At 39.0% G+C, this 26,611-nt stretch overlaps 1 protein-coding gene across 1 annotated transcript in view; it reads left to right on the top strand.

The window, feature by feature from the left end:
- The first annotated feature begins 2,548 nt into the window (after positions 1 to 2,548).
- The window catches only part of FAM208A (family with sequence similarity 208, member A), a 74,434-nt gene continuing 50,371 nt past the window's right edge, over positions 2,549 to 26,611 (top strand). The window contains exons 1-5 of the mRNA XM_006862119.1: positions 2,549 to 2,867; positions 10,467 to 10,612; positions 13,045 to 13,137; positions 20,468 to 20,540; positions 20,972 to 21,063. Coding sequence (XP_006862181.1) covers positions 2,549 to 2,867; positions 10,467 to 10,612; positions 13,045 to 13,137; positions 20,468 to 20,540; positions 20,972 to 21,063 — 723 coding nt within the window. The remainder of the gene's footprint in view (positions 2,868 to 10,466; positions 10,613 to 13,044; positions 13,138 to 20,467; positions 20,541 to 20,971; positions 21,064 to 26,611) is intronic.

Here is a 26,611-nt window from a genome sequence, read left to right as displayed (position 1 = left end):
CTATGAGGCAGAATCAATTTGATGGCAATGGATTTTTTATTTCAGAAGTTATAATACTGAATTTTTTTTAATGTTAATTTAGAATAAAAACAATTTTATCTTCATGAACAATGGCTGTCTCTGGCTTTAGTTTCAGATAAATGTTCACTTTTCACTTTTTCTTTTCCACCGGTATCTGTGTTTTCCTTATATGTAGCCTAGGACTTCTAACTTGCAAGTACACTTAGCTTTTACCATGTGAATGAGGGGATTCTTGTTTGAAAGGTGGTACCAGTATAAAATCGTGCCCATTCTTCACTTAACAACATGGTTAGCTTCCAAACAGCAGGTCATTATATGAAAATGGAGGATGGCTACATTGTTACATACCTGCCAAACTGGATCATTAAACTACCAAATTATATTATTACATAACTACCAAATTACATCATTGCGTAACTGAAACTACTGAGAATTGTGGTCCAGTCAAGCTGACATATAACCTTAACCATCAAAGTAGGACATTAGTGTTCATTACTGACTGCCGGAATTACATCATTAATGCACAAAATAAAAAAAATAGTAGATTTTTTTTTACTGTTGTCATGAATGTGAAATGTTGGTCATTACCAACCAGATAGTCAATAAGTGAGGAGTAGATGTACTGACTCCTGTTTTCTTTTAATCTGATAAAAATGAGGCACCTTTGTATTGTAGTGGTTAAGCCCTTGGCTGCTACCAAAAATGTTGGTGGTTTTAACCTACCAGCTGCTCTGTGAGAGAAAGATGAGGCAGTCTGCTTCCAGAGGATTTACAACTTTGGAAACCGGATAGGGTAGTTCTCTGTCCTACCAGGTTCCTATGAGTTGGAATTGACTTGATGGCAGTGCTTTGGTAATTTTGGTATTTAATAGATCAACAAAAAGAGAAAGTTACTGTTTGGGGCCCTCAGGATATGAGTTTCTGATCTTTCCTCCTCTCCTAAAAAATATTTAAAAGGTCACATTTACTTAAAATAATGTCTTTTCCCTTAACCTGATTTTTTTTTTTTTAATCAGTGGTTTAAAATATATTTTGTCCCTATTTACTAAAAGGAGCAAATAATTGTTTTTCATTCACTTTCTTATGATTCACTGAACTGATTCAAATCGGTTGAGCAATCCATGAATAGTTTTCTGTATATCAGATGTTAAACAAGGCTGATATTTATCACTGGACATAAAATGTCAACTTTCCTATTTTCCTTGGGTTTGCTTTCTCAGTAGTAAAGACCTAGAAAGGCTTGGGGTTTTATTATAGTGACTGTTTCGGTCAACCTCGGGCACAAACGAGTCTGGGAACAGAAGCCTGAATCCCAATCCGGATCCTGCTATTTGGAGATCTTAAAGCATGGTTAGTCAGAATCGAATCCGCGCCACCACCCCCATTTGACCGTATAGTTGTTTTCTTTTCAGGTGGAGCACCCACTTACTATGTAATTTTTTTAAATGGCTAGGATCTGCCTGAAACAGTTCCCATTTTTCTTTAGCATAGGAAAACTACAAACAGAACTAAAGGTCAATAACACAGTGGCAAGTTCTATTAATTCTAGATAACGGACTGCCATCCAGTCATTTTCGACTCATAGTGGTAAATTGTATGGGCGCAGACAACCTCATCTTTCTCTGATGGAATGTCTGAATCACCAACCTTGCGGCTAGAAGCTCATGCTACAGCGCCACTAGGGCTCCTTTATTAACACAAGGTAATGAAGTCACATCAAAGGATGTCAGGTATTGCTGGTTTCCCACTGGGTCAAACCCCTTTAAAGAAATAGAGGGGTCACCTATCCAGTGGGAACGACAGAAGGTCTTATCATTGTTGCTTATTTTCTGATCTCTTCCGACCTTCATACGCACACAAATATTTCACAAATCCGGAATCATGAGCATCCTCCCCTCTGAACCCTTTTTTGGCCAATGTATAATACATGTGTGGGAGGAAGGGGTAATTTTTTTCCCCGTTAAGTGGAGTGACACTTGCGCCGCGGGTCTGAGGTCGAGACCCAGCACACCTTCCTCGACTGCAGTGCGGGCCTGGCGCTGCCTCAGAGCACGTGGAACGCCATTGGCCCGCAGCAGGAAGAGACGTCGAGGCACTATTCAGAAGCTGTGGTAGCCCCTTTTGGCGGGCTCCTGCGACCCGAGGCCCCGCCCCCCGGCGTGATCTATCCGCAGTCGCGGAGGCGGGCACTGCGGTTCGATTGGTGGAGTTGCCATGCTAACTCCGCCCTCTCCCGGTCCCGACGCTAGCACGTTGAGTGGCAGGAGCCGGCTGAAGAACTGCCCGTGCGAGGAGCAGCGCCAGGGGCGGGGGCGTGAAGATTGGGGTGCCCGTTTTAGAGCCCCAGGAAGTCGTTGGGTCGGGAGTGCGGCAGCAGCCACGGGGGAAGGGGGTGGGTGGGTTGAGAGCAGCTTGGAAGAGAGGCTGACCCGCCGCCCCTTTCCCCCACCCCCGTCGGCCTTGTCAGCAGAAGCTTTCCGGCTCCTCAAGCCGACCTCAAGCCGACGCGGTGGCCACTGTTGCGGAGATGGAGGCCTCTCCAGCGACGGATGCAAGCTGGGAAGGCGGCGGCGGTGGGGACGACGAGATGAAGCAGGCGTTTCCGGAACCGGAGTCCTCCCCACAAAATGGCGGCGGCGCCCTCAGCATCGCGGAGCCCAGCGGAGGCAGCGGCGGTGCGGCGCCTGAGGAGATCCCGGTGGTGGAGGCCACCCAGCGTCTCAGCCACGAGCAGCCTCAGGACTTCCCGGAGGCGGGCGCGGCCGTTCAGATCAAAGGCCCGGAAGAGCCCGAAAGGCCCATTAGGCGGAGTTTTCAGATTCCCAGGAAGAGCAGAGAAAAGAAAGGTGGTGCCTTCTCTCCTTCCCAACCTTTTTCCCTCTCTCCCTTCCATCTTTCCATTAGAACCTCTCTGTCTCTTCTTCCCACACCCATCCGAGACACGTAACCACGCAGGCGGCGCCCCCGCTCATGGCCTCCCGCCGCCGCGCTAGTTCGAGAGTAGGGCGGCGAGAACCCGGCTCCCCTCGCAAGTTGCAAGTAGCAAGTAGCGCAGGTCAGAAGCTTGTCAACCCGAGAGGAGAGGAAAGCTGGTGCTCCAGAAGCGGATATGTCCTCCCCAGGATGCTTCTGCGAAGTCTCCCTGTGGCAGGAGCTCGTGGCCATGGATTCTGGGGCTTTCTCCAAGGCCACTGCGTTGAGGACCACAAATGCTGCTTGTTTCTCACTGTGGAAGTTATGCATCAGCGCTCGGCGTCTACTTGCAATGGGCTTGATGTCACTGTCCTCCCTTGTTTAGCCATCTCCAGTCATAGATGTGATCCATGCACACCGCTGTTTGCCATCACACGTCATTGCCATGTAGTGGGGGTTTTTGGGATGATGGTGGGAGGGTGATTTTTTTGTTTTTTGAAGCTAGATTAAATAGGTCTCGCCTTTTCAACCCAAATTTAGTCTGATTTAAATTTTTTTTTTATGGTTGAGAAGAATGAGAAGGTAGGTTCTTGGTGCAGTCATCTCCCTATTGGGAAGGACACGAGAAATTCGCTTGTATTCATGAGACACCACCACTTTGATATGCAGATGATCGAAATTACGATTTTTTTAAATTCCAGTTTAGCTTTCAGAATCAATATGGGAATACTTAATGTTCACGACATTTACCTAAAAAAAAAATCAGTGCCATATTGTGAGTTTAATGGAGATCAAAACTAGTATTTCATCGTCTAATTATAGTATTTTCAACATCCTGTGATTTGGATATTCAAGATGAAGTCTACTCATAGCCTCTTTGCTTTTGAGGGTCAGTTTTTCCATGATTTACTTTTGCAAAGAATAGGAACTTTAACGTGCGAAAACTTTTTTGTTTGTAATCTGAATTTTAGTAAAGACTTGCCTTAGGATCTTGAGAGAGGCATGCGCTTCCTTTTTTACGAGTGCAGAACCAGCTCCATTTGCTCAGTTGGAATTATTGGAGCCTTTTATCATTAGGATAACAAGTAAAAAAGTGTTAGTTTGAAGATGACAAAGTCAAATTCTTGGTTTGCAAAACAATGTTGATAGACATGAACTTAACTTTTGTCAACTAATAGAAATGTTTCTAGAATATATATAGAATATATTCTGGAATAATATATTTTTATTCATATACCAGAGTTCAAGAAAACATTCTGAATGTTAAGCTTGTCAATTCTTTTGGTTTATTTGTTTAAGCTGTTTGATTAAAATCTAAGAAAAAGCTGTTTGATTACAATCTAAGAAAAGTCAAATGCCCAACCTAAAGTAAAGGTTAAAATCACATTCTGATACGGTCTTTTTCTAAGATAGGAGGTTTCTTTACTTGATAAAATAGTTTAGAAGTTCCATTTATTTTTAAGTTTTAATTGAGAATCCTAAGAATATGGACATAAACCACAATCCACCACTATTTAATGTAGGTTAGGACCAGAAAATTGACCTAGAATCTATTACAGTTTGATTTGGTATGTGGGGAGGTGATATGTGTGTATGTTTTTTTAATTATATAAACCAAATCCAGAAGTTACTGTAAAATAGACTTCTATTAACCACACTAAAAGTGGAAGTAATTGGCAGATTAGGAAATATGATGCCTAGTTGTTTTCCCCTGAGTAAAGGTGCTCCATGGGGAAAATTTGTATCTTGTTTTTACCTAGAGACAAAACTTGTAGGTAAAAAAATATATCACAGTGAACTTTTTTTTTTTAATTTAGTAAAAATGAAAAATGTTCAGCTTGCTTTTATACACTAAGAAGCAGTTATTGAAAAAGTACAATAATGATTTAAATAGATTTTTAAAAAATTAAATGAGCAGCTATTTCATCACCATGGTTTTATTCCAAACTCAGAGATGTTAGTGCTTGATGACAGAATTTAAAAGTATAATTCAACTTTTTCATTATTTCAAAAAATATTTGATCTGAAACAGTGCAGGCATTTTTATGCATTATCCCAATATCACCTCTTGAAGACTTGAAAGTTATTACTGTGTAGAATTTGGCCAGAATTTAGTTGTTGCCATCTAAGTTTTTGCCACTGAATATTAGATTATTTTCAATAAATAGAGCTTCTTAAACTTTTCCATATCAAAGGTTCTGTGCATTTTAATTTTGATAATGGCCGACCTTTACTTCGGACTGATTTTCCAGTGAAATATAAGATTATTATATTTGAAAGGTAAATCCTATGTGAGTAGCTTGTGTGCTCAAAGTTCTTTTCTTGGTCTTGACAAGAACATGGCAAACACTATTCCTGGTCCAATAAGTTACAGACACTATTTTAAGCACTTTACATGTATTAGATAAATCGGAGGAGAGTAATACTTAGTAGATACTATACCCATTTTACAGATGAAGAAACTGAAGTATTGAGAGGGTGATTTGCCCAAGGTCACAAATTGAAACTGTTAGAGTTGGAATTTGAATCTGTATAGAGTAGTTCTTTTGTGCGGTGGAGTCAATTCCAGCACAGTGACCCCATAGAACAGAGTAGAATGTCCACAAGATTTCTAGGCTTAATCATTTGGGAACACATCTCTGGATCTTTGACCCATAGAATCGCTGATGGGTTGCAACTGCCTACCTTTAAGGAACCAAACATTTAACCACTGTGCAACGAGGGCACCTAAAGTAAGCTTTTAGCAGTCAGACACTTAACCCAAAGTAGCTTTTTCCACTATTTCTAGTTTAACTATCAAGCTTCTTTTGTTTAAGCTACCTTTTTATTTGACCTGTTTGTAAAAAAATTTTTCTGGTTGTATTCAGAATAATTTACTTTGTCTTCATCACTGGCAAATTTTGTGATTCAGAAATTATATTCACTATAAAATTTAATCCATTTAATCAATACTGACAGATACAAGGACCTAAGTATTGGCTTGAACAGTATGAGGTGTTCCTCTGTGATGTACAGTGAGATCTTTGAGAACTGGATCTTGATGAGACAGCTTTATTTTTCTAGGTCTTGCAAGTTTTCTGCTTTTGAAGTCGTACCACTTTTCTATTGCTCTGTTTTAGTGGGAGTTATTTCTGTGTACCTTTTCTGACAGATTTTTGCCTTACATAGGTTTTGACTTTCACAGGTTGTACTGTATATTGTATTATTTACTGGTTGGGCTATTAGTGTGAAGTGGCACTTGAATGAATTTAGCCAAATTGTGAAACTGCTTTGTTAGTAGATGCTTCTCCTTGGGTTTCTTTTACTCTAAATCTGTTAAGTCATCAAAGGGAATTAAAGTTGGTAATTGTATTTGGTACAACTTTTCCCTCCAAAGTTCTTGGGAAATGAAATAGTGATGATTCATTTTCTGAGACATGTTTATTGGCTGTTTGCTATAGCACACCAAGGGAGTCTCATAAATTAACTGCTTTTATGTGTCTGGGTCCATTCTGTTCTAGGTTAGAAATAAACGCCTAATTTTTCTTCCAAAGTCTTTTTCCACAGAATTTTCAGTTGTGTCTTTGAAGCCTTGGGGCAAAGTTTTGAGCCTAAAGAAATTTCTTTGGTGTTTTGGTGGTTGCATATGCAAAACTAGGTCCTAAGTTTCATAAATTTCCCTACATACGAAGTAAACCTGAGCAGGAAACTAGGCAGAACCCAGTCATACACAAAAACATTTGATTGGTGATAGATGTGAAGTCTCATTCGGAGCCCTGGTAGCACAGTGGGTCACAAGTTGGGCTTTTGGTGCAGCACTGTAGGATAAGCACTGGACTGGACATCACATGGTCAGCGGTTAAAACACATCACCAGGCGGTTCAAACACACCAGCTGCTCCTCAGAAAACCCTATACAGGGTTGCTATGAGAACTGTCTTGTCTGTACCTAATAACAAATTCTAATTGTCTTTGACCTAGTCCCAAAGAAGTCAACAGTGCGTTTCATATTTGTACACATCTTAAAATCTCTGCATATATATTCTTTTCTAATTCTGCACTTTTTCATTTTACTCATTGTTGATGTAGAAATGAAACACTCCTAAAGCATTATGTTTATATATTTTCTACTTAAAATAATTCAAAGTATCTTGAGTACATTTTCATGGTATTGTAATCATTAATAGCACTGAATCATCAGTCTTTGGATTCTGAGAAAATTGCAGACCGCCTATGATCTCCAGCCTGTTCTTGCTATTTCCTCTCCTCTTGTGAATTAGTTTAGATTGGAAAATTATTTATGCTTCGTGTTTACATCTGTATATTTTGCTAGCGTGGTTCATCCTTTATTTTAAAAGTTTAGTTCGCTTTTACACATATTTGTATATAATCTTTTTACATATACATATATGCATAGTTTTAATACAGTTACAGATGTGCATTAGCACTACAAGAGTTGGTAAAATTAGTTGAGGAAAATGATTTTTGACTAAGGAACAAAGCTAATTGATGATACAAATTTTAAGTTTATGCCAACTGTTTAAATATAAACTTACTTTCTTGAGTACGTTTTGTATATAACTAGTAGTAAAAAATATTTACTGATAGTAGGGAGTCAGAAAAACCAAATTCCTTTTCTAACTGTATTACTATCAGTTTCCTCATCTGAATTATAAATCTCCCAAGTGCTCATCTGGCATCAGTTTTGTCATGAGGAAACCCTTGTAAAGTATGATCAGACATCAACTTATTAACTATCTTTCAGACTTATATAGAATCTCTTTAAGTAAAATACATTTCTTAATGTCTGAAAGAATTATTGCTATTGCTGTTAACTTTATAAACCAAAAGTATTAATATTGCTTTTGACCCTGTTTATAACTGCAGGAAAGTTAAGAAAACTAAGAGCTTTCAGAGAAGACACAAGAGGGAAGAACATAGGTCTAGATAACAAATTTTTATTCCTGAGTGTCTTTTCCTAGTTTATAAAATGTGGAAATAATACTGTTTTCCATCTTGGAATGATTAGTAATAACATGAGCTTTATACACGGTACACTTAAATAACCTTTTAGTTCATGATACTGAATTTGAATCCCAGTCACCTGGTTCATTAATTATATGCAACTTTGAGCTAAATCAGCATATTGAGTTTTATTGGATGGTTTTCATGTTTAAATGAGAGAACACTCATTAAAAAAAAAAGTTAATACAGGGTCTAAAAAGTAGAAATAATTCAAAGTTAGATAATAGCTGTCAGAATACAGAGAACTGTATATAAGAGATGTGTTCCTCTTACCCTCTGTTTTCTGAGTTTTCACTTTGTCTTACAGATTATAGAATTTTAAAATAAGTGAATGAGATTTAAAAATTACAAATTATGATAGTATTTGGTATTCAATATGAAAAAATGTCTTGACAAAGTTTTCATTTTTCTCGTTCAGTCATTTAACCAATTTGAGCCCAGCACTCACAGTTCTATCTTTTGGAATGATAAAGAGAAGAGTAATGAACTTGGCATATTCTCTGCTCACATGGAGTCTACAATCAATAGATTATTTAGTGTATTTGCCACAGATTTGAGTATAGGACCCTTTGTGTTTAATAGTCTTAGTTCTGTTTTGTTTACTTGCTGCTTTTTAGTACCTTTGATAGTATTTTAACTGTGACGTTTATTGACCCTCTATTAAGAGTGTTCTGACAGAAATTTGGTAACAAAGATTCTGTGAATAGTTTTATGGAGTTCCTTAATAGTTCATTGTTGTTTGTTGTTAGGTGCCCTCCAATCGGTGCTGACTCATAGCGACCTTAAGCACAATAGAACGAAACACTGCCTGGTCCTGTGCCAATCTCACAATTGTTCCTGAAGAGTTCCTTAATAGTTTTAAGGAGTAGCTCCTTGTCAAGTGTTGGCTGCTAATCAAAAGGTTGGCAGTTCAGATCCACTTACAGGTGCCTAGAAAGAAAGTCCTGGTGATCTACTTCTGAAAAGTCACAGCCATTAGAAATCCAATTGGACATAGTTATACTTAACACAAGGAGCTCTGGTAGCGTTGTGTTTACGAATCAGGCTGCGAACCTTAAGGTCAGCAGTTCGAAACTACCAGCCGCTTCCCGGGAGAAAGATGAGGCTTTCTACTCCCGTTAAGATTTACAGCCTTGGAAACCCTGTACAGGGTCGCTATGGGTTGGAATTGACTCGACGGCGCTTAACAACAACATACTTAACACACATTGGGCTTGTAGTTGGATCTGACTCAACAGTAACTGGCTTGGCTTATCTTTTTTTTAATGAATAGTTACCTACTTTGAAAAGTAAGCATTGGACATTTTAGAGAACGAGTTGATGTTTGTAATTTACTAGTAAGTTTAAATATTTCACTTGTAAAAAGTTAGAGGTTATTAGACCAAACTCAAAAAGCCAAACTCACAGCCATTGAGTCGATTTTGACTCAGCTACCCTATATAGGATTTCTCTTACAGTTACTGTCACAGAAAGCCTCATCTTTTCCCAAAGAGTGGCTGCTGGCTTTGCAGTAAGCATTCCATTGTTTATCCTACAGCTCCACGGTAATCCCATTAACGAGCTGAATGTTCGAATTAAGTATCTTAAAAATTAACTGAGATGTGGCATAGTTGGAAGGTAATGCAGTGGGTAGGCACTTAGGTGCTAACTGAAAGGGTAGTTGAATCCACCAGCCCCTCCTCAGGAGAAGGATGTGGCAGTTTGCATCTGTAAATATTAGGGTCTTAGAAACTCTGTGGGGGTGGGTAGTTCTACTCTGTCCTATAGAGTCTATGAGTCAGAATCTTGACAGTACACAATAGCAGCATAGTTGGGGGCGAGTTCTGGGAAATAAAAGTTTTTATTGTCTACATTTTGATACACCAGTTGCTGTACTTTAGGCTTTCTTCGTTTTTGTCTCGTGTAGCATGCAGCACATAGTTATTAGGGTAGTCAGATTCTCCATTTTGCAAATGAGAGATCTGAGTTTGGTTAAGTGACTCTTTTACCCAAGATTGTCCACAAAGCCAGTAAATGCTACATCTGGTATTTGTGTCCCGGATTGATTCCAAAACTTCACATTTCCTCTCTTAAGTTGTCATAATAAATGCTTTATATCGACAGTCCAAGAAGTCATTAAGATGTAGGTCATTTTATGGCTTCAAACTTTATTATTAAAACCGAATAGAATAATTTCATAGATACGTAAGTTGTTTTGAATGTTGTAATGCTTTCATATATAGTGTAAGCATTAAGTTTACTGTATGCTCCATCCCAGATAATTCCTCAGTGTAATATGAAACAGTTTCCATAAGCTGAATCTATGCACAGGTTCCTGAGAGCCTTACAGACTCTTGTTTAAAGCCAGATCTTCATTGTTAGGAAGCAAGTGGTTTTGTCTTTAATAAGTATCACTTTCGCCTGTCAGAATGTAAGATAGGCTTTTATGCCTTGTTTTTTGCCACTTTAAGTTAGCCAACACACAAAACCATTTACTTATAAAATGAAATGATATCAAAATTAATATTTTTTATTTTTGTTTAATTTTAGCACTTTTCCAGCCATTAGCTCCAGGTTCCCGAGAATTTGAAGATGTTTTAAACGTTCTCCATTCATCTTACCTTGAACCAACTTCAGTAGGAAATTTTAACTACAAACGAGCTTGCTTGATACATAATGAGCTTTTGGAAAAGGAGGTATGCTTTAAAATAAGTTTTTAAATGACATCTTTTACCTTCGACGTTATTGTTAAGCACTACATCTATCTGCTATATTAAACTCCTGTTGATATGTAATATGAGGGGGCTTCAGAAAGTTTGTGGAAAAAATATATTTTGTAATTCCATTTTACCATCAACTTTTTGAAGTTGCCTCATATATAAAACAACTCTTTTCCCCTTAAAAATTAATCTAAAGTGTAAATACAGCTTACTGTAAAAAGGTTCATTTGTAAACGTTTAGCTGGGCCCTTTCATAATTAATTTATTTGGAATTCATGTTAATTTAATTGAATGGCATCTGTACTAGTATATTTTATCTAAATTGGAAGGTACCTGATGAAATTAAACCTGTATTTTTCTTGCTGTTGTTGTTAAATGCCATCGAGTTGGTTCTGATCCATAGCAACCCTGTATAGGGTTTCTGAGGAACAGCTGGTGAGCTTGAACTGCCAACCTTGCAGTTCAAAGGCATTTACAGTCTGATGCATTAACCCACAGTGCCACACCAGGACTCTGTATTTTTCTTAGAGTGTACTTATTTGTTCTTTGATGTAGAAAAGGCCAGTATGTGTAATTCTGAGGTAATATAGATGAAAAGTTTAGAAATATTTCATTGGTATTTTTGGAGGACATGAAATACTAATAATTTTATACTTTTACAAGTTGATTAATATGGCCCTGGCTTTGTAGTGGTTTATAGTAGGGGAGGTACCCAAGATCAGCAGTACGAATCTACCAGCCACTCTGCAGGAAAATGGTGAGGCTTTCTGCTCCGGTAAAAATTTACAGCATTGGAAATCCTGTACAGATTCGTTATCAAGAGACTCGAAGACACACCACCACCACCACCACCAACAACAACAACTTTGAAAAGGCCCCTAAAGGGGAAGAATGTTGCTCGATCCTAGACAAAATTAAAGCCTTGGTAGTTTGATGTAGTTGCGTGGTATGATAGGGATTATTACTTTTCTGAAGAAAATATACTCTAAAGATTCATTAATTATATTATTAAAGATCAATAATGTTGAATACAGCATATAAAGTTGGTAGATATGGATTCCACATTTTGAATACATGGCCAAGAGCTGAGAGGAGGGCTTCATAAAGCCCCTTGTGTGTGTATGTATATATAGTATCTGAAAATGAAAGATGGCAGTTTAGTATAATTTATGGTTTACATGGAGAAAAGATTAACACTGTCAAAGAGTTAATTTTGCTTGGATCCACTCTCAACGCTCAGAACCGTCAAGAAATCAAAGGACTTACTGCACTGAGCAAGTATACTATACAAGCCCTGCAAAGTGTTCAAGAGCAAAGATGTCATTTTGAGGTCTAAGGTGCTCCTGACCCAAGCCATGGTATTTTCTGTAGTCTCATATGCGTGTGAAAAATGGACAGTGAATAAGGAAGACTGTAGAAGAACTGATGCATTTGAGTTACGGGTTTGCAGAAGAATATTCAAAAGTACCATGGATTGCCAGAAGAACAAACAGATCTGTGTTGAAAGAAGTACAGCCGAATGCTCCTTAGAGGCCCGGATGGTGAGACTTCATCTCTAGTACTTTTGATACATTATCAGGAGGGACCATTCCCTGAAGAGGGTGTTACACTTTGTAAAGTGTAGGGTCAGCAAAAACCAGGAAGACCTCCAACGAGATAGATCAGCACAGTGGCAGCTGTAGTGTGCACAAGCATAACAACGATTATGTGGATAGTACAGGACTGTGGACTGTGTTTTGTTCTGTTGTGCTAAAGATTGCTATATTGGAACGGACTCGGTGTCACCTAACAATAACAGTAACAATGTGTTTAGACTAATTTTTTTTATCTTAGACGTGTTTATAGAGCATATTGATGCATGTGGCATTGAGTATAGAGTTATAAAAAACTAGGTGCGTTCATAATCTAGTGCTTAGTCACTTAACAGAGAAATTATTAAACCTTCTGATACATGCAATGGAGTCCTAGTGGTTAACACACTGGACTGCAAGGTTGATTTGAACCACAAGTTCTGCGGTTCAAGCTCACCAATAGCTCCTTGGAAACTCTATATAGGGTCACTGTGAGTCAGAACTGGCTTGCTGGCACTTAACAGCAGCAACAATGCATGCAATATACCATTCTAAGAAAAATAAGAGATACAGAGATAACCAAAACATGTGGGAAAGTTGAAATGTGTAAAATTTTAATAGAAATTTAGTTAAAATTGAGGAACACTATTTGTTTGATTATATTTAGTAAAGAACCAGTTATAATGGAAAATGAAAATTTGAAGGCTGAAATTATAGTAAGGGAAAATGTAGTTTCTTTATACTCTGGTAGGCTTACAATCTTGGAAATAGAATTCCTGAAACTCTTAGTTTGAAAGTGTAGTCACACTAAGTAGTTACAGGTTTAATTTTGTTTAGTTCACAGAAAAGCGAAGAGAATTGAAGTTTGATGGTCGCTTAGATAAGGAACTTTCAGAATCCTATGCATTTTTAATGGTTGATCGACACCAGGTGAGTAAATCCTATAAAAAAATAATTAAAAGATATTTATGTTATACATAAAGTTACTCATTTGCAATTATTCTGTACTGTACTTGACAATATGGAGCACTGTGGGTTAATGTGCAGGACTGCAAAGTTGGTTTAAAATGAAAGGGTGGTTGTTCAGGCTCACCAGCTGTTCCTTGGAAACCCTAAACAGGGTCTCTATGGGTCAGAAATGACTCGATGGCACTTAACAAGAACAAACATTTGACAGCTGGAGTCCTGGTGTTGCGCTGTAGGATAAGCATTGGACTGCTAACTGCAAGGTTGGAGGTTTATATCCACGAGCCGCTCTTTGGAAATCCTATACAGGGATTGAGTTGGAACCAACTCAGCGGTACTTGAGCCCAACAACATACTTGACATCTGTAAACTATCATTTTGTAGATATATAAATGGAAGAAATTATTGACTGGAACTAGGTGCTTCATTGTTTGTAATTTGTTTTTTTCTAACTAGGTGCTTCATTGTTTTTAATTTATTTTTTTCTAATATGCTCACTTATTCTCTCTGACCAGCCCTATTTTGTTGTCTTAGAAATGTATTTGATCACTAATAATTTTCACTTTATTACAAAATTTTTTTTTATCTTAGATTGAATTTATATGCTTGGGAAACATTTCCTCATTTCTCTCTGCCCTTACTTGACTATGTTTGTGTGTAGTTGCTTTCTTTTTAAATATTTAGCTAGTTGTGGCTTTACAGGATAAGCGCTGGACTGCTTCCCACAGGGTCAGCAGTTGAAACCCACCAGCCTCTCCTCGGAAACCCCTATATAGGGTTCTTATGAGTAGGAACTGACTTGATGATACTTAACAAAGTCTATTTAAAAGCGGGGAGAGTACTTATATATTTCAATGTCAGGAATTCAGAGTATGTATTTAAGGTCGGTGCTGTTAATGCACTGGACTGCAAAGTCAGTTTGAACTGCAAGGTCAGAGGTTCTGGCTCACGAGCTGCTCCTCAAAAACCTTATGTTGTTGTTAAGTGCCGTCGAGTTGATTCCGACCCATAGCGACCCTGTACAGGATTTCCTAGGGTGTAAATCTTTACAGGAGTAGAAAGCCTCATCTGTCTCCCGCGGAGCGGCTGGTAGTTTTGAATCGCTGACCTTAAGGTTCGCAGCCCGATTCGTAACCACTATGCAATGGGTTGGAACTGACTCCACAGCACTTAGCAACAACATGCAAGGTCGGCAGCTCAGGCTTACCAGTTGCTCTTCGGAAAGCCAATATAGGGTCATGATGAGTTGGAACCAACTCAGTGTGTCTTAATAACAACAACGTCACAACCTAGTGTGTACAAAAGTGTTTTTAATGAGTTAATACTACAGTTAATACATACAAAAATGAAATTTTAGTTTGACAGCTCTCACATAAATTGGCATATATGTGAAATTTCCACAGTATAGAATACACTGTTGTTGGTAAGTGCCCTTGAGTTGGTTCTGACTCCAGCTAGTCTGTATAGAGTTTCCAAATAGCGACTGGTGAGTTTGAACTGCCAGTCTTGTGTTCTGACTGACCTTGCGGCCCAGTGCTTTATCCCACAGTGCCACATTAGGACTCCACGAGATGTACTTCTTTTTTTTTTTTGGCACTCTGGCTGTAAAATTTATTTTAATCAACTTTTAGGAAAGACAAATAACATCATTTTTCAACATAATCTCCTTGCTTTTCAGTACACTTTGTCCATCTGTCAACAAGCTTTTGTATGCCCTTATTAAAAAATGTTTTAGGTTGAGCTGCGAGCCATGAACGCACCACTGTCTTCACTTCATCAGAGGTAAATCTTCCTCCTTGAAGGGTTGCTTTTAGGGGTCCAAACAGGTGAAAGTCAGATGGAGCAAAATCAGAACTATAGGAAGTATGCTTTAACATATCAAACCGAAGTTTTTGCAGAGTGTCTACAGTGTGGGTAGAGGTGTGTGGACGTGCATTGTCGTGCATAATCACAAAGCTCTTGGATAGCACTCCTCTGCATTTAATCCAAAGTTTAGGCTTCAGTTCTTCAGTGAGCATCTCACTGTAAAGAGCACTATTAACTGTTAAACCTTTTCCTTGATGCTATTATTGTTGTTAAGTGCTGTGTTGTTGGTTCCAACTCACAGTGACTCTGTATAGGGTTTCCGAGGAGTGGCTTGTGGTTCACATCCACATAGCTGTCTAACGCTTATGCTACAGTGCCACACCAGGACTCCTTTTTCTTGATAGTGTTTTAATACTGGCCCTTGCAAATCCCAGAACACTGTAAACATCCGTTTTCCAGCTGATGACTAACTTTGGAACTTTTTCTTTGTTGGTGACTAACGATATTTCCATTCCATACTCTTGCTATTTACTCTCAGGCTTGTACTGATGAATCCATGCCTTGTCACCAATAACAGTTTTTTTTTAAGTTTTGTGGATTGAGGGAAAGTTTACAGGGCAGGCAGATCATCAGTTTTACATTCAACAAATCATACACCTTATTTCATTACAATGATTATAATCCCCTACATGTACCATCAGTTAACAGTATTTCTCTCTATTCACTTTAGTTTTTTAAAAAAACAAACAAAAAAACCACTCAGGCATATGTAATAATTTACACATCCAAAGGGCATATTCTGCAATCTGCCTCCTGACCACCATCTCTAGTCCCTCTCTTCCCATGAATCTAGAGTCCTCAGCCGCTCCCTCTCTCCATGTCCCCATCTCTGCCTCTGTCTCTTGCATCGCTGCTTCTCTGGATAGGGTTCTGCTTTCTGTTTGTGCTCTTCTCCCTTGATGGTCCTAGGATCCTTTGTTTCTGGACTGTAAGATTAACCACTCCCCTGTTTCTGTTACAAACCTTCTACCTTTATAGTTGTGACAGTGGCAGTTAGTCAGGATAACAGTTATTCACTTGAATCATACGAATCTTATCCCCATCTCTTTTCACCACACCCATCTAGACAAGATGAAATCTATTCAGTGGGGATGCTTTCTTTCCCTGCATACTCTTAAACTAAATTCCTTCTTGAAACCTTGTAAGCCAGTCACTTTGTGCCTTTATCGCTTCATTTTAGGTAGCCAATGTCTTAAGTTGCCAGTCCCTATCTACCCTGTGTACAGAGGGGAAAGCATTGATACTTGATGTGAAGACTCCTTCCCTCTCTGTTGATATTTAGAGTTAACTACCTCTATGAGTACAGGCCAGGTTCATCAAATTGTAGCAATTTATCCTTGTTTCATTTATGGGAAAAAAAAAAAATTTTAGTTTTTTTGGTAATCTTCCTCTAGCTGAATTTTGATTATCAAGCCATCGAGGCTAGGTCATATGGGTACTGTTTGCAAGTTTGGGTGTTCTTGTGCATCTCCCCTCACTTCATATCAGCTGGATGCTTCACTCTCAACCCGACGTTTCTTTCTATCCCACTTAAGTGTCTATTTTACAATAGTAGGCAAGGGAAACCAATATTCATAAGATAGTCAAGCATTTTAGTATTATTTCCCCCTTTCAAGCTATACCTAGATTCCTGTATCACAGAGCCCTGTTGTTCCAAGGTTGAGCATGCGGCAGTATTTACCTCTGTCCCACTTAGGCGATGCAAACCTGTCTCAGTGTTCCCCTATCTATCTTGTTCTTCTGCCTCCTCCCACTTCATGTATTGCCCTTCCCAACACCCAAACTAAACCCTCCATCCCAACCCCACTATTGTGGTTACCTTATATTTATTACATTAACTCTTTCTCCATTTAAAACAATCTATTTTATCCTGTAATCTACCTGACCTTCCCACCACCTGGATCTCTGTTCCTCTGTGTTTACCTTCTTTCACAATGTAATTGTTTTGATCTTAGACTGACCTCCCAGTTCCTCTGTTCTTATAATTTCATTCTGTTCTTGACTCTTCCATTTGTCAATTGAGTTCTGGGTGATGCTGTCATGTACGTCATTCTCTAGTTGTCTGTTCTTGTTGGTTCTCAGTCCACAGAACTTCCTTTAGGATGTTTTTCATAGCAGGGTAGGCTTTGGCAAAATCCCTTAGCTTCTGTTTATCCTAGAATGTTTTGATTACACCATCGTATTTGATTGACAGCTTTGCTGGGTAGACGATTCTTGAGTGGCACTTTTTTTCTTTCAGGGTTTTATATATGTTTCCCCATTGCCTTCTTGACTGCATGGTTTCTGTTGAGAGATCTGAGCTTAATCTGATTTGCTTGCCCTTGTATGTTACACTTCTCTTTTCCCTAGCTGCTTTCAGGATTCTGTCCTTATCTTTGATTTTGGAGAGCTTGATTATTATATATCTTGGTGATTGTCTTTTAGGGTCAGTTCTTCCTTGGGTTTGTTAAGCTTCTTGAATGCTTATCTTTTCACTTTTCATGATGTTAGGAAATTTTTCTTCCAGAAGCTCTTCAATGATCTTCTCTTTGGACTTGGTGACTCTTCCTGTTCTGGAATTGCAATAATTCTTAAGTTATTCCTCTTCATGTTGTCCAACATGAATCTTAGGCCTACTTCAGATTTTTTTATCCTTTTTTGTGTTTGCTTTTCTATGTTAGTAGTGTTGAGAGATTTACCTTCTAGCTCACAAGTTCTGGCTTCTATCTCTACAATTCTACTCCTTTGCCCTTTCAGTGTATTGTCCATTTCTGATAGTCTGTTATTAATCTTTTGGACGTCTTTCTGTAGATTTTGAAGTGTTTCCAATGTGTATCTACTTTATTGGATTGTTTCTGTAGCACTTTTCCTGACTTTTTCCTTATTTTTCTCAACTCCATTGTATAGTATTTTGATACATTTTATAATCATTTTTCTTAATTCCTTCTCAGGCATTTCCAAAGCTTGCCCATCTTCCAGTGTGGAGTGTAGGTCTACTTCCAGCTTATTTGCCTCATTCACTGTATCTCGTTTCTGAACATGTGCTGAAATGGTCATCTGCTTCTGGTTTTTGGGCATATTCAGGAGTTATCTATGGCCTTAATACTTAGATAGGTGTGTGTTTTGGTATTTTTTATGCTTTCTGATTGCCTCCAGGTATATGTGATCAGGAGATGGGCTTTCCTTTTTGCTCTTCTTCCTGAGAAATTTCAAGATGCCACTGTTTGTCATTGTGATGTAACTCAGGATTTAATTTTCGTCCTATTTCCTTTTCAGTCTGCCTGTCCCAATCCACAATCCCCGTTCAGGCCTTTTTCCTAGTGATAAACAGTTCAGGGTTGGCTGTTGCCATTTTGCACTGCCGTTTGGTTTTAAGTGGAAACTGCCACTAAATTTCGAGGCAATCTGTGCGCATGCGTAGTAGAACCCTCCGGAGGTGGGGGTGGGGTATCCACTTACTCAGGCACCTCCTCTAGTCACCTGAATGGAGGTGCACAGATAACAAGAGACCAATGAACAGACCAAAAATATGTATATATATGATGTCCACACCTTTATCTCCGTGGTTGTGTCAGGCATCCATGGCGTATCTGATCCTTCCTCCGCTTAGTCTCGCTCAAGATGGTGGCTCCAGGAGCAGCTGAGCGTCTTAAATTAGAAAGCAGTGGCTTTCTTGCTTCTGCTACAAATTCCCCTAGCTGTAAGCCTTCCAACCTTCTAAATATTCCTTTATATGTGGTTCAGAGTTCTGGGACCATCCCCTGAGCTTGCTTGGTCTGGTATTCTGTGTTGTTGCTGACGGAGCTCCTCACTGCACTTCTGCAGTCTCCGCCATCTTCAGAATATACTTCTTGATGTTAAGTGCCATCAAATCAGTACTGACCCATAGAGAACCTTTATAGGGTTTCCAAGGAGTGGCTGATGAGCTTGAATTGCAGGCTTTGCAGTCCAGCACATTAACCCACAATGCCACACTAGTACTATCCAGAATATACTAGAGAACTTAAAAAATAAGGCAAAAGTGGAATGAAAAGGTAACGGAATATTTTAAAGACCACTTTGAATCCCTCTTAATGTGGCGTGAAACCTGATACAGGTTTGCTGTGGGTCGGAACTGACTTGATGACACTCAACAACAGCAATACTATGTAGTTTAAAGAGCTTTGGTAGTGTAGTGACTACTAGTCTGGCTGCTAACCTCAAGGTCAGTAGTTCAAAACTACCAGCTGTTCTGTGAGAGAAAGATGAGGCTTTCTGCTCCTATAAAGATTTATAGCCTCGGAAATGCAATACAGGGTTGCTCTGAGTCGGAACCGACTCAATGGCATGTAACCACCACTAATACCAATGTGCAGTTTGGGGTCCTGGTATGTCGCTGTGGGTTAATGCACCAGAATGCAAAGTGCGTTTGTACTGCAAGGTTAGCAGTTCAAGCTCACCAGCTCCTCCTTGGAAACCCTTTACAGAGTTGCCTTGGGTCGGAACTGGCTCGACGGCACTTAATAATAACAACAAATAAGAAGTTTAGATATTACTTAAAAATTTTTATAGATTATCTTTGCAATTTTGTTGTTGTTACAAATATGAATGTTTCTTTAACATTTTGATTGGTTGTTTTCTGACACTGCAAAAGACAGTTAAAGAAATTATTGCAAAACTTTACCAGAGGCAGTGCAGTGTGTTAATCGTTGGGCTACTGCCTGAGATGTGAGCAGTTCAGACTAACCGAGCTACCCCTTGGGGGAATAAATCAGTCTGCTTCTGTAAACATTTATAGCTTCAAAGCCTATAGAGCCATTCTACACTGCCTTTATAGGGTCACTGTGAGTTGGAATCAACTCTACCAAAGTGGATTTGCTTTTTTGTTAAGTAGCTATTGAAAATTCAGTTTTTGCTGAGTTGATCATGACTCACAGCGCTCCCACATGTGTTAAGACTGGAGCTGTGCTCTATATGTAATTTCAAAATTCCTTAAAGTCTAAAAGGACTGACATTTCTTGGTTCCTCTGCTTGTTTATTATGATTTGAGTGAATGTTACAGAGCTAATTGGCTTTCCATTCAACAATTCATAGACATTTAATTTCATCACGTTGATTACAATACCCACAACATACAAAAATGTAACAACATTTTTACCACGTCCTTCCTTTGTTTTTCCATTTGCATATCTTCTTTCCTATCCATTCCTGCCCTCTGTGGCTGATTGTTCTAAGGAGTTCATGCCTCCCTGGTGTTACTACTTTTCATGCTATAGGACTTTTGTTGTTTGACTGTAAATTGAGCCATGGGATTATTATTTTCTATTTTGTTCTACATTTTTCTCCCACTCTATCCAGGATCCTCTGTCCAGGATCCTTTTACTGTCATCTCTTTCAGAGCAGTCAAACTTTTGCAAAGTTTCAATGTTGAGTGTGATTGTAAGCTAGTAAGTGTTTTGTTTGTTTGTAGGTTCAAAGCATATGTGAAAAAGGATTACAGGTGGGACAATCCAAAATAACAATTCTTGGCAGTCCTTCCATGGGTAATTATTAATATTTGTATTTACATGCTTAATATTAAGTTGCCATTTAAAAATGTACTATCCAATAAAATTTTTCTGAAATCTTGGTACAATTGAATTAGGGTACTCTTTGTCATATACCCAGAAAATTTATAGCTTCTAAAGTATTAAATTAGTTTGTTTCTGGTTTTATGTATTTCAAGGTGATCAAGATTACTTTTTTAAACCTTCTTAGTCTAGTCCTGGTAATTTTGAACAGTTTCATTAATTCCATGTATTTTTTTCTGGTTTTATTTTTTGTTCTGGTTATATATCAGCTATTTTTATCATCCTTAAATTTCTTGAGAAAGATGTCTTTTTATCTCTTTTATTACTAGCTTAATTATTTAGAATTTTTAGTGTTCATATCCTACTTACTCAGAATTAAATTATTTCTTTTTCCTGTTTACTAGGTATCTATCTTTCTCGATATGCCGATTTATTACAAGCCAATCCTTTGGAAGCTGGAGCAGTGGGTGATGTTATTATTTTTAAAATCATGAAGGTAACTTTGACTCTTACATTTCATATATTAAAACATATAATAAGGATTTTAGTTAGTTGGCTCTAAGTTTTTAGAGGTTTGATTAAATTAAAAATATGTGCTTGCTGATAGTTGGTATATAAAGATGCTTTTTAAAAAAATTTTTTTTACTGTGGTTTGGGTTAAATTTGTTTTCCACTCCATAATTTATATACATTTTGTTTTCTGGCACCAGTTATATTCCCTTTAATGCAGCAGCACTTTTCCACTTCCTTCTTGGGTCACTGTGTTTGTTCACCCATCTTTCCTGCCCTTTCCTGCCTTCTGAGCTGTATTTTTGGACACATGCCACCATTTTTGGTCTCATATGTTTGATTGTTTTGAGGAGCGCATTCCTCTTGTGTTACCATTCATTGTACAGGCTTGTCTGCTATTGGGTTTAACTCCCAGAACTTGGTTCAGATTCATGTTTAAAGGCTGTCTAAGGACCAAGAGCTTGGGGATTCCATCAGTCTCTGTGAGACTAGTAAGTCTCATCTTTTTTGATGTTGTATTTTGTTATATATATATACATATGTGTTGTTTTGACTCTGTCCAGGACCTGTTGTGTTCCTGAACAGAGTGGTAAGTAGTGGTAGCTGGACACTCTCTAGTTCTTGTAGTATGTGGCTAGTAGAGACTGTAAATCATGTAATCCATTATTCTTTTGGATTGTTTACTTGGGTCTTTGATTTTCTTTATTTTCCCCCTTTGGATGGGAAGAGACCAATTCTTGGATTGTAGATGGTCTTTTTTAAAAAACAATTTTTTTAAACAACATGTTTGTTTATTCAAACAGGAATATACCCATGGGTTTCCAAAGGTTCAAAGCAAATTCCATTTCCATTTTTCTCTGAATTTTTTTTTTTGGCTTGCTATTATGAGCTGAATTTACAACTCATTCTTCTCCAAGTACCTTGGTCTCTTCTTTTCCAGACACTTTCATCTCCTTGCTGTTCTCCAAATACTCAAGGTGTATACTTTTTTTTTTAATGTTTTCTTGTGATTATGTGATAGTTTACATGGGAGGACATTAATTTTACATTCATCCTATCGTATAGTCTTTCATTGCCATGGTTACAATCCCCTCCATGCATCACCAGCCAACAAAAGAGTACATCCTACAAGCCCTCTTTCCCCCCCACCCCACCCCACCAGTCGTTAGCACACAGGCCCTCTCCCCCACTGGGTCCAGAGTCCCCAGCTGCTCCATCTCTCCACGTCATCATCTCTGCCTCCATCTCAGGATCACTGCTTCTCTGGGTAGGGTCCAGCTCTCTGTTCTTCTCCCTTCATGGTTCCAGGGATCTCCACTCCTAGCCTGCAAAGTTAATCACTCTCCGCCTTGCCAAAAAATATCTACTTTTACATTTAACAACCCTCACAATCAGTCCTGGTAACAATTATTCACCATTGTATCACAAGAGACCTATCTGCATTTCCTTTCATCAGTCCTGCCTAGACAGATTGGATACTACTCAGTGGAGATTCTACCTTCCTTCATGCCCTCTGATTATAGGTTCCCTCTTGAAAGCTTGTAAGCCAGTCACTTCTTGCCTTTGTAGCACCCCCATTTTGGATAGCCAGTGTCCAAGTTGCCCATCCCTGTCCACTCTGTGTGTGGAGGGGGTTGTAATGATCCTTGCTGTAAAGATTTGTTCCCTCTTCTGAGCTACTACATCCATTGATGTAGGTCAAGTTCATCAAATTGTATCAGATTAGTCTTTTTTTCCTCTTCTTTGTTCTAGTTGTGCTCTGATCATCCAGTCCTTGAAGCCAGGTCAAGTGGGTATTATCTGCAAGTGTGGGTACTCTTGTGGCTCTGCCCTCTCTTCTTATCAGCTGGACACTTCACTCTCCACTCCAGTCCTCCATGGTTATATCACTGACTCTGGGCCCAAGAGTCCCCAGGTCTTGCCACACTACTGGCCAACTAGGTCTCCACCTGTGTTCACAGGAGTTTATTGAACGTTGTAGGGCTTAGCTCGCAGCTTCATAGCTGTTTTTCCCTCACTTACCCTTGTCAGTGGTGAATGTGGTCACCAATCAGAGCATGTACTCCCATTGAGTCTTAGTCTTGGAAGGGGGTTTACTCTGAGGGAACCCGACCCCTTGCCTTGATATCTCTCCTGGGCAAACAACATGCTTGTTCTTGTAGTAACAGTCTGTCTGCTTCTATTGTTTTGTATTTTACCTGTCAGTCTTTTCTTTCAAGAGGTAGCTTCTGATCTTCTAGCCGCTCCAGGCTGGTCTGCCCATCCTCTCGGGGAAATTTCCAATCGCTGAAGATTCTGGATGCTGTTCAGGATTCCACCAATAGTCTTATGTAATGCAGAGGCTGTGATAGTTTCCATGGGAGAACATTAGCTTTACACTCATCGTATCGTATATTGTTTCATTGCCATGGTTACAGTCCCCTCCATGCATCATCAGCCAACTAAAGGGTATACCCGGCAAGCCTGCCCCCCGGTTGTCAGCACACAGCCCCTCTCCCTCTCTGGGTCTAAAGTCTCCAGCTGCTCCATCTCTCCCCATCATCGTCTCTGCCTCCATCTCTGGCATCACTGCTTCACTGGGTAGGGTCCCATACTCGTCTCTTCTCCCTTGATGGTCCCAGGGACTTGCACTCCTAGACTGCAAAGTCAATCGTTCCCCTCCTTTTTGCTACAAAATGTCTGCCTTTACATTTCCGACCCTTAGAATCAGTCCTGATAACAATTTACTATTGTATCACAAGAGACCTATCTACATCTCCTTTAATCAGCCCCTCCCAAACAGACTGGATACAACTCAGTGGAGATTCTACGTTCCTCCACGCCCTCTGGATCTAGGCTCCCTCTTGAAAGATTGTAAGCCAGTCACTTCTTGCCTTTGTAGCCCATCCCCCCTCCATTTTGGGTAAGCAATGTCCAAGTTGCCCATCGCTGTCTACTCTGTATGGAGGGGGTGGAAATGATTCTCACTGTAAAGATTTGTTCCCGCTTTTGAGCTACTGCATCCATAGGTATATGTAGATGGTCTTTTGAAGGTTTTAAAATCCCAGTTGTTCCACATCAAAGCTGTGTTTATGAACTATGTCAATTGATTTAGATGTCTACCAAGACTATGGTCCCAAGCTCTTAATTCCACAGGGTGCTTAGTTACGGCTAAGAAATTTTTATAACTTTGCCCTCTCTATGTTCTACTGTGGAGTCCTAGTGTGGCACTGTAGGATAAGTACTGGACCACAAGGTTGGTTTGTGCTGTAAGATCTGTGGCTCAAACTCAACCAGATGCTTCTTGGTGGTAATGTGCCCTGGAATCGATTCGACTTATAGCGACCCCATACAGGGTGTCCGAGCCTGTAAATCTTTATGGGAACAGAAAGCCTTATCTTTCTGCTGAGGAACAGCTTCTCATTTCGAACTGCTGACCTTAAGGTTCGCAGCCCGATTCGTAACCACTATGCTGCCAGAGACATCCTATATAGGGTCACTGTGAGTCTGAACCGATTTGAAGGCACCAAACAATAGCATGCTCTACTATATTCATGGATATATTTGCTGAATATATAATTACACATGTAGAAATATCCTCTGTCAAAGCTATATATATACTTGTGGGGGTACTCCCATGTGACATCTAAACACCTGGTCAGCTTGCATATGTATCCACTCAAATTAATGTTTTTCTTAAATTGTCATAGGATTGTATATGTAATTGCTCTTGTTGTTTTTAACTCTTATGTACACACCTTCCAATATCTTTCTTTGCTTTGGTCTTAGTGTGCTAACCTTCTTATTGTGTATTGCTTTTTTATTCAAATTAGTACTTGTGCACTATCTAGTTAGTGATTTTTCCTCCTTTCCCATCTTATTCTTGATAACAACCAAAGAATGTTTCTTTCTTTGTGTAAACCATTTTTGATTGTTAACAATGATTCATACAATATTTATATTTGTCCTTTTGTGAGTGAGTCGCATCACTCTTCATAATGTCCTCTGGGCTTAGCCATGTTGTAAGATGTTTCATGAATTCATAATTATTCTCTGTAACATTGCATAGTATTCCATTGTGTTTATGTACCATAGTTTGTTTTTTTTTATTTCATTCATCTGTTGATGGGCACTTATGTTGTTGCTATCTTTTTGCAATTATGAATTCTATTACGATGTACATGGGTGTATATATTATATATTCATGTCATAGCTCTTGTTTCTTTAGGATATAGAGAGAGCTCCAGAAAGTTCATAAAAAGTTCCATTATCTTTTACTTCCATTTTTTTATGAACTTTTTGAAGTCCCCTTGTATATCCAGTGGTGGAATTGTTGGTTCATAATGTATCGCCATTTGTAAGTTTTTAAAGAAGCTTCATACTGTTAAAGGAGCTGTGTTAGTGTAGTAGTTACAAATTGGGCTGCTCAGCTCAAGGCCAGCAGTTCGAAACTACCAGCCATTCCCCAGAAAAAGAGATGAGGCTTTCTTCTCCTGTAAAGATTTACAGCCTGGAAACCCTATACCGAGTCTCTCTGAGTTGGAACTGACTCCATAGGCACATAACCATCATACCATTTACCACTGTGTGGTTATACCACTTAACAGTCTCATAAGCAGTGTGTGAAAGTTCCAGTCTCCCTACACATATCCCAGAATTTGCTGTTTTATATTATTTTGATCGTTACTATTGCTGAGGTAAGATGTCTTGTCAAGATTTTCATTTTTCTAAAAGCTAAAGATTGTCGGCATTTCTTACTGTATTTATTGCCTGCCTGAATGTGTATTTTGGTAAAGTATCTCTTCATGTCCTTTGCTCATTTTTTAATTGGATTGTTTATCTTTTTGTTAGTAAAAGCTGATGTTTTCTATAGATTTTAGAGATTGGTTCCTATTCAGATGGTGGTGGTGGTTGTGTGCTGTGGAGTCGGTTCCAACTCATAGCGACCCTGTACAGGGTTTCAGTACAAGAAGCTGGGTTCTATGAAGAAAAATGTGGTGTCAGGATTGGAGGAAGACTCATTAACAACCTGCGATATGCAGATGATAGATACAACTTTGCTTGCTGAAAGTGAAGAGGACTTGAAATATGTACTAATGAAAATCAAAGAGCACAGCCTTCGGTATGGATTGCATCTCAATGTCAAGAAAACAAAAATCCTCATCACTGGCCCAATAAACAACATTCTTATCAACGGAGAAAAGATTGAAGTTGTCAAGGACTTCATTCTTCTTGGATCAACTATCAACATTCGTGGAAGCAGCAGTTGAGATCAGATGACGTATTGCATTAGGCAAATCTGCTGCACAGGAACTTTTTAAAGTGTTGAAGAGCAAAGATGTCACCTTGAGGACTAAGGTGCGCCTGACCCAAGCCATGGTATTTTCAATAACCTCATATGGATGCGAAAGCTGGACAGTGAATAAGGAAGATCATAGAAGAATTGATGCCTTTGAATTGTGGTGTTGGAGGAGAAAACTAAAAGTGCCATGGATTGCCAAAAGAACTAATAGATCTGTTTTGGAAGAAGTGCAGCCAGAGTGTTCCTTAGAGGC

Source organism: Chrysochloris asiatica, unplaced genomic scaffold, assembly GCF_000296735.1.
Source record: "Chrysochloris asiatica unplaced genomic scaffold, ChrAsi1.0 scaffold00046, whole genome shotgun sequence".
Lineage (NCBI taxonomy): Eukaryota > Metazoa > Chordata > Mammalia > Afrosoricida > Chrysochloridae > Chrysochloris > Chrysochloris asiatica.
Note: the sequence above shows the minus strand (reverse complement) of the source record. Positions and strands in the feature narration are given on the sequence as shown.